The sequence below is a fragment of the Sciurus vulgaris genome, assembly GCF_902686455.1.
Source record: "Sciurus vulgaris genome assembly, chromosome: 7".
NCBI lineage: Eukaryota > Metazoa > Chordata > Mammalia > Rodentia > Sciuridae > Sciurus > Sciurus vulgaris.
In genome coordinates this window covers 114,191,237-114,200,438 of record NC_136467.1, presented here as the reverse complement: position 1 = coordinate 114,200,438, position 9,202 = coordinate 114,191,237, and the positions used below count along the sequence as shown (strand labels likewise).

The 9,202-nt window shown below is 43.9% G+C and overlaps 1 protein-coding gene across 1 annotated transcript in view; it reads left to right on the top strand.

Moving 5' to 3' along the window:
* The window catches only part of RSPH9 (radial spoke head component 9), a 68,240-nt gene that overhangs the window by 39,250 nt on the left and 19,788 nt on the right, over nucleotides 1–9,202 (top strand). The window contains exon 5 of the mRNA XM_079148520.1: nucleotides 8,448–8,523. Coding sequence (XP_079004646.1) covers nucleotides 8,448–8,485 — 38 coding nt within the window. The 3' untranslated portion in view covers nucleotides 8,486–8,523. The remainder of the gene's footprint in view (nucleotides 1–8,447; nucleotides 8,524–9,202) is intronic.

Here is a 9,202-nt window from a genome sequence, read left to right as displayed (position 1 = left end):
AAGCTTGAAAGAAATGTCAGTCAAGTGGGAGAGACTAACACCTGGGTTAGGAATGGAACAGAAGGTCTTGGTGAGATATAGGTCTAGGTTTCCCAGCCAAAATCCGAAAGCTTTGACTCTCCCTATAGCTTACACTTTTATGTAGATGACCTTTAACCACACCCACTTTTTGTACCGTATTCCATTTCTTTACCCATCCTCAACTACTTCTTGGGGCCCAGCAGAGATTGGGGCAGTAACAAAGCTCCACCCAGCACTTGTTTTGGACATAGTGAGCTAAAGCATTCAAGTGCCCAATCTTTGCTCATTAACTTATCACAAATTTTATTTTGAAAAACCACGTATTTTCTACAATAGCAGGTAATGTGATCATTGTAGAATAAAGAATAGATGAAATAAAAAGAAAATAAGTGTCACCCATAACCAGAGAAGTGTTATTTGTTTAGCAAAATAAAATAATATTCTATGTATTCTGTTTTGTAATATCTTATTTTTCTAAATACATTTATTATTAGTCTCTACATGAAAAACCAATTCTGTGAGAGACCAGATTTTACACACACCCCTTTAAATGAAAGTATTAATTATACAAGAAAGTATACAAATCAGTGGTGTACAATTTGATGAGTTTTCACAAATGGAACACACTATCCATGCCAACAAGTAAACATAACCAGCGCTCTTTACCACTGGCTGTGTCCCCTTCTAGACATTACTCCTTCCAAGGATGATCTTTATGTCAACTTTTAGCACCAGAAATACTCTGCTGTGAATATGTCACATTTTAAAAAAAACCTGTGTTCTGTTGATCCTTTCCATTTAAAACTATTGAAAATAGTCCTGGGACAAAACGTGACCTTTGGCAAAAACAAGAATAACCCTTTTTCCGGCATGTAGCTAGCAGTAGAATTGTTAGGCTATCAGGTACGCATATGCTTAGCTTTCATAAATCCTGACAATTTCCCACAGTGATTGCACCAGTTTACTCTGACACCAATTGATGTATAAGAGATAGAGGTGATCTGCAGCCTTGTTAATATTTGATATCTTTTGTAGTTTTTATCTTGTCATTCTTGTTGACGTGTAGTAGTGTCTCATTGTGAATTTTAATTTCTTGGATGCCTAATGAAGATGAATAACTTTTCATATACTTATAGGCTATTTAGATATCTTCCTTTGTAAAATATATGTTCAAGACTTTGGTCTCTTTTATTTGGGGTTGCTTGTTTCTTTCTTCTCGATTTCTAGTTCTTTATATATTCTAGATACTTATCCTTATATAGCAAATGTCCTATACCTCTCTGTGGGTTGCTTATTCTTTCCATTTAGTATGTTGTTTTGGTGAGCAGTAATCTTTCATTTTTAATATATTGCGGTTCATTGGGGTTTTTCTTTATTGTTTGTTCTTTTAATTGTTTTTCTCTTTAAAAAGTCACAAAGATGTTCTAGCATTTTTCTCCCCAAAACTTTTTTACCTTTCACATTTAGAATTTAAATTCATCTGGAATTGTTTTGTTATATGGTTTGAGATTGGGATTAAGATTCATTTTCCACCTGGTGTGGTGGCACATGCCTATAATCCCCCCAGCTCTGGAGGCTGAGGCAGGAGGACTGAGAGTTAAAAGCCAGTCTCAGCAAAAGCGAGGTGCTAAGCAACTCAGTGAGACCCTGGCTATAAATAAAAAATAGGGCTGGGAATGTGACTCAGTGGTTGAGTGCCCCTGAATTCAATCCCTGGATTAAAAAAAAAAAAAGATTCATTTTCCCCACAGCAATATCTAACTGTCCCAGAACCATTAAAAAAAAAAAAAAAAAAAAAAAAAAAAAAAAAAAAGCACACTTCCCCCGCTACATTTTATCTAGTCTGTCTTCTGGCATCTCTGGTTCCATTAATCTCTGTTGTTGTCCTTGGGTATCATTTTTCATGACAATGTATGATTTCATTTTCTAGAAGTTGCCAGCCCTTATTCAACCAATTCCCTGTTGCTAGGCTTTTAGCTTGCTTTCAATTCAAACATATTTTCTAGGACCTATTTTCCTACTCAAAAAATGACACCTAGTTAATCAGTGAGCCCTCTTTATATACCCCTATCCTCAGTTGGGTATGCTGTGGGCTTTTTTTCTTTTCTTTTCTTTTTTTAAGTACAATTATGCTGCGAAATAAAAGGGGATGAAGGACCTTGTCTGGGGGCTACAAAATGGTAGCTGCCACCCAAGGGAAAGGTCTTTTCATGATTTCTGGGGGCTATTGGCAGAGCTACTGTAATGTATGGGAGAACTATTTCTAGCTGCAGTGACAATCCTGGAATTCATAGAGCAGCAATGACACTGTGTGCTGAACCTCCCCTTACCCAACTCCCTCTTCCAAGGAGCCCAACCCCTAGCTTCCACCGTGCTTCCCAAGGAAACCTTCCTTTATTCCTCCATACTTTGTTCTGGACTCTTGTCTCCTAATTCTGGAGATCATGTTAATCCCAAATAAAGCTTCCTAAGGAAGATGTTCAGGGAAATGCCCGTAGGAGAAGAACCCAGACATATTCATGCCAAGGAAAAGTTCAACTTGCAGCACAAATGCTCTGGTCTGGTGCCTTACTGCCCACCAACAGGACAGCAGCCTCAGGCCAGAGCAGACGCAAGAGTTAGGACGCCTTGGGTGGGTCAGCCAGTCTGACTTCAGGGAAGTTCTGAGCCCAGCTGTGGATGGATGTGCTCTTCTAGCTTTCTTCCCACCTCGCCCAGGAAGAGAGATCAGAGCCAAGAGCCACATGGTTGTGATCTGTGAAAGAGCAGAGGCAATGAAAAGTGTGGGAAGGTGGAGAGAACTGATCCGGTAGAGACCATGGTGGGAGGGGGCAAGGGAAAGCAGAGGAAGGGACTGGCAGACTGGAGTGACAGTCATGTTTGCTTTCTCTTAATTAATGTGGTTTCCTTACAACCCCCCTGCTGATTCCCAGCTGGTCCACTCAACCATAACAACACGTGGCCTGCCCTGCCCAGGCCAGGAACTGAGGCTGGATGCCTCCCAAGAAGGGTCTGGTTTCATGTGCAGCGGCTAGCCCTTCTCCCCTCACTGGCTTTATGCAGATGAGGGAAGGGACTGCACCTCAAGCTGTGGAGACAGCTGGGCTGGGGAAAAGGCCAGGGCCTGGCTGCTGTGGGCTTGCCTGGCTGCTGTGGGCTCGCCTGGTTGCACACTTTGGTTTCCCACGACCTTTCATATGGGGCAGTGCCTGCCTGTTTGAGCTGTGGCCTCCCAAAAAGCTGAGTCGGGGGGTGGGGGAAACCTTGGACAAAAAGCCCTTGTTTGGTGGTGGCCTTTCTACAGGTGTGTCCTGTGACACCATGGGCCTGGCAACAGTTGGGACTAGATCTGGAGTCTTTGCTAATTCAACATTTCCCTTCGAATTTTCAGTGTTGCTTCTCTTCTTTGCCAAGACTTTTACTCTGTCCAAATTTTGTCATTCATTTGTTCAGGAATTCATTTCATCAATAGGTATTAATTGAGCAGGTACTACATGCCTTTTATAAACAAATGATTATATGCACTGAGGGAACATGTTCCAGGTGCGAATCCTCTTGTTTCACAAAAGAAACATTTTATGAATTTGATGATTGCCCTGAAGTTCACTTGCTCTTTTCTTTTATCTATTTTTAAAACATTTTAAATCATGAAAATAGGACACATTCAGAAAAAGTACATAAAACTTAAATGTTTCATATAACAGATTCATTATAAAGCAAAACGGGATTCATTTCTATGCTGGAGCACTAGGACACAGGACTGCCCTAATAAGGAGAAGGAAGGAAAACAAAAAAAAAAAAGAAGTAGAATCGGTGAGAGGCAGTTTTGAGGGTCTTCATTATCCCAAAGGCTTCTGGGAAAGTGAGACTGGAGGAAGGTCCCAAACAAAACTGCCTGTGGGAGGGGGAAAAGGCCTGGTATGGCATTTGGGTGCCCTCACAGGCATGGACTGGACTCTAAACCAAGTGAGAGGCCCAGCCTGTGGCCATGTCCAGTGAAGCCAACTCAGCTCAGTACCCTCACAATCTAAGCAAGCCTCAGCTCTGGCTGGGTTTTTCTGCAGAGGGCTGGATAACTTTCTGAAAATGCCTTCATGTCCCTATTAATATAAGCAACTCATCTGAGTCCTTTCTCCAAATGCATTTTTTCTTTTTTCTTTTTCTTTTTTTTTTGGAATTGGGGATTGAACTCAGGGGCACTTAACCACTGAGCCACATCCTCCAGTCCTATTTTTATATTTTATTTTGAGACATGGTCTCATTAGGTTGCTTAAGTCCTTGCTAAGTTGCTGAGGCTGGCTTTGAACTCACAATTCCCCTGCCTTTGCCTCCTGAGCCACTGGGATTATAGGCGTGCGCCACCACGCAGGGCCCCTGGTCTAAGGAAAAGTTTGTAATTTTTTAAGACACTTTGAAACTGCTGGTGCATTTTGCTGAACATGTACAAAATGGTGCTTTAGGCTGATGCTATCCTCTATATGCAAAGAAGAAATGTATAAGAATAGCTGGGTGCAGTGGTGCACACCTGTAATCCTAGTGACTTGTGAGGCTGAAGAGGAAGATTGAAAGTTTAAGGACAACCTGGGCCACTTAGTGAGACCTTGTCTCAAAATAAATTACAAAAAGTGTAGGGGGAGGCTGGAAAGGTAGCTTGATGCTAGAGAACCAGTTGGTTCAGTCCCACTACTACCAAAAACAAACAAACAAGCAAACAAAAAACCCCAAAAAACAAAAGGACAGAGTTGCAGACTGAAAATCAGCCTCTGTCCTAACAATTAGGCAACATAAAGTCAGATGCATATGCTCTCTGGGCTTGTTTCTCCATCCATAAAGAGCACCATCTGGTTCTTGACTCTGATTCTGCAAACAGTCCCATCCTTACAACTCAGAGTGGTAGGATGGGTTTGTCACATTTGTCAGAACTTAGCTAGATAGCTATACCTAGCTTCCAGGGCTGCTGGGAATTGTCTTTATTCTAGGCAGACATATGGAAATAGAAAGCCTTGGGACTCTAGAGTTGCTAGTGACCAACTAAGTCAGCCTGGGCCAGTCAATTCACCTTGCTGAAACTCTCTTTCTCCTCTTATAAGATATGATGTCTGACAAGTCACCTAGTGGGATGGACTAGACCTGGAAGCCCTGATCTGGCAGTCTGAATTCCAAGGCCCTCCCATAAATCCCCATCCCTGCCTGGAGGTTGATGTGGATGTCGTCAGAGGGCCAGGAGATCACCTGGGCCATAGTCCAGGGATAGGGTCCAGATGAGAGAGAGATCATCTTAGGAACCAGCTGGAATGGGCTCCTGGAGAAGGCTACTGTTGAGAATGGTTTTCTTCTGGATCCTGGGAAGGACTGATGGGAGACAAATGTCACAGAGTGATAGGACAGAGGGAGGAAGGAGATAGCTGAAGGACTGGGGAGTCCCTGCCGATGACCTGCTAGCTCTGCCTCTCAGTGCCTGTGGAGCCTGAGGCTCAACCCTGGACTGTTCTAGACTACCATGACCTCATGTGTAAATGAAGTGTTGGGCAAGTGATCTCTGAGGTCACCTCCTAATTTTATGAATCTGTCACTTTGAGCCAAAGTATAAGTACTTCCTTTGTGCCTCCATCGCTGGACTGGGCCTGGCACAGAAGGGAGAGGCTGGGACCCGGGGGAGTTCTGTTTTCATGTCCTCACTCTGCCCCTACTGTTGCTACAGGAGCCATTTTGACCCCAGGGAGACTGGCCTCAGGTGAGAGTGGTAGGGTGGGGGCAGTGAGAAGAGTGCAGGGCCAGGATTGGGACAGTCACAACATTCCCTCAATACCATCTTCCTGGCTTCTGGAAACTGAGTGAGATTTGGATCTGGCAGTTTTGGGGTGAATTTATTAAAGTTGTGAGTATTAATAATAAAATAACATAAACTAGAGCTTTCCTGGGATGTGAAGACTCGTGCCCATGTTTTCTGAGTGAGCACAAACATGCTCCATGCATGGCTCGTGTGTGTGTGTGTGTGTGTGTGTGTGTGTGTGTGTGTGTGTGTCGCGGCGGTGGGGCAGGGTGGGTGGGGGAGACGAGACTGTCATAACTCAATGTTTGGAAAAATGCCAACTTTCCCCTTTGTTCACAGTTTCCTTTTGACCCCAGAGAAGATTTTCTGATGTATTTATGACCAAGAGCTGCCAGGACATGGAACGTGAGAACCCAGGGGAGGCGGTGGAGCCGGCCTCTCCGCTCACTCCTGTTGGGTCATTGGAAGGCAGCTGGCCAGAATGGAGGAAAAGGGTGATTGCTTTATTTCCCCTTTTTATCCCATTTGGCCTTCCAAAGGGACCTCTGCCCCACTACTCCCCTTTGTGAGAAACTGCATGTAGGCTTGTGTGGAGGCAGGGGGATGGATGGGATGATCCTTGGGGGGCATTGAGTTCATTGCTGCCAGGCCATGTTGGTCCCTGGATCTCTGTGGGGGTTCATGGCACAGGGCCATCCCACACTCCCAGCTGCTGCCCCTGTTGCTGAAGCTCTGTTTATTTTATCTGTGTTAGGCTTCTGGGTGTCAGATCTGAGGGTCCTAATGGATGGAATCACCCCTTATTCTCAAATAAGTCCTGAATGTCAGGAAAGGGAAAACAGAGGGGTTCGTTCTGACATGACCCACCACTCCCCGAAAACCCCAAAGACCCAGCAAGTTAGAGAGGTAGACCTGATCAACCAAGCAACCTGACTTCTAGCAACAGATTGAATTTGTTCTTTGGTGGGCAGGTGGGAGGGGCTGGAGAGGTTCTTTGCTGAGGGTTAGGTGGTCTCCAGCAAGGGAGCCCCTGGAGGTTGGACATTGCTGATTGTCCTGCCTGTGGTCACTTGCTCAGATATGGAAGTTCCAGCTCTGCTCCCCTAACCTTGGTTCTGCCCAAGGAACTGATGGTGGGAAGGAGGGCGGGATATGGCAGGACAGGGGGAGCCAGAAAGGGAGCAGAGGGCTTGGGGATAGAGGGAGCTGGAGAAGGAGCAAATGAACAATGTTCTGGAAAACAGCTCGTTTCCCTTTTCCAGCCTCCCTGCTTGCCCTGCCCACTGGAGACAGTTTAGAATAATGAGTCGTAATTTGATTACATTCTCTTTCAGCCTAGCAGGGTAAACAAGGATCTCCTGTGGAAGGAAGACAGGAGGTGGCCCAGGCTTCTGGCTCACTCTCCTGGGCCCGGACAGGGGTTTCCCCCTCCAGTGGTCATCTTTTCTCCCTCGGTGTGGTGCGCATGTTTGGACGACTTCAGTCCCCTTTTTCTACCAATGTTTACTTTGTCCTATATCTCCTGCCCCTCCTCCACCCTCCCCTGTAATGTCCTCACCCTGAAGCCTGTATACCATGTAAATATTTAAAACCATCTATGATTTCCTGTTTATTGTCAGTATAAATCCTGAGTTCATTCATTTAGCATCTGTCCTCCTATATCTATCTCAGGAGAGGCCTGAAGGCAAGGCCATGTGTCCACCCTTCTCTAGGAGCACAGCATTGCTCAGGTCAACTGTGTGGCTAATTCTGGCTTTTATTTATTTATTTAATTATTTTTCTCCAGGTTTTTTATTTTTTTTTTATTTTTTATTTTTATTGTGGCAAAGTATACATAAACTTTACCACCTGAACTTTAAAAAAAAAAAATTCTTTGTGGTGCTGGGGATTGAAACCAAGGCCTGGCACATACTAGGCAAGTGCCCTAATCACTGAGCTACATCCCAAGTCCCATCTGAACTCATTTTTAAGTGTACAGTTCCAGTGGCATTAAATACCTTCCATTGTTGTGCATCTATCCCCACCATCCATCTCTACAGCTCTTCTCATCTTGCAAATCTGATACTCTGTACCCATTAAACACTAAATCCCCACCTCCTGTACCCCTGGCACCCACAACCACCATTCTGTCCTAAAATTTGACCACCCTAGGAATTTCATGCAAGTGGAACCATACAGCATCTTTTAGTGACCAACTGATTTCACTTAACGTATGTCCTTGAGGGTCATCCATGCTGTGACCTGTGTCAAAATTTTCCTCCTTTTGGGAAAGGGGAAATACTGGGGAATGATATTTCCCAAATTATATTGTTATATGGTGTGCATGTACGCGTAAGTAACAACAAATCCCACCATTATGTACGACTATAATGCATCAATAAAAAAATATGGAAAGTAAAAAAAAAATTCCCTTCTTAAAAAGACTGAGTAATATCCCATTGTGTGCATTTATCACATTTTCTTATCCATTCATCTGTAGATGGGCATCTAGTTTGCTTTGACCTTTTAGCTGTTTCGAATAATGCTACTACAAACACAGGTGTACAAATTGGCTTTCTTTTTTTTTTTTTTTTTTTAATACTAGGAACTGAAACCAGGGATGAGCTATGACCTCAGTTCTATTGATTGATTGATTGATTGATTTAATTTTCAGACAGGACTAAGTTGCTGAGGCTGGCCTTGAACTTGTGATCCTCCTGTCTAAGCCTCCAAAGTCACTGGGATTACAGGTGGGTGCCACCATGCCCGACTTTAGCTTTCATTTTTCAAAATAAAAGGCTAGCACTCAAACACCATTACCCTATGTAAATGTATGATTACACAAATGGTATGCCTCTACTTCATGTACAACCTGAGAAACAAGTTGTACACCATTTGTTTACAATAAAAAAAAGGTTAATATCCCCAGAAGGTCCAAGTTTTGGAGGCTCGGTTCCCAGGGAGCACTATTGGGAGGCGGTGGAACCTATGAGGGCCTTGTGGCAGGTCTCCACGCTATTGGGTGTGCTCTTCAAGGGAATACTGGGACACTGGCTGGCCCCTTTCTCTTTCTCTCTTTTTGTTCCTTGGCCATGAAGCAAGCAGTTTTGTTTTGTTTGTTTGTTTGTTTTTTGTTTGTTGTGATTTGGTACCAGGGATTGAGCCCAGGGGCGCTTAACCAGTGAGTCACATCCCCAGCCATTTTTATATTTTACTTTGAACTCTCGCTGGGTTCAAGTAAGCAGTTTCACTCTGCCATTCCTACCAGGATGTGCTGCTTCATCATAGACCCATAAGCAACAGGGCCAACTGCTTATGGACTGATATCTCCCAAACTGTGACCCAAAATATGACCCCCTTCTTTTGTAATGGGGATTGAACCCAGGGCTCTTAACCACTGAACCACATCCCCAGCTCTTTTTATGTTTT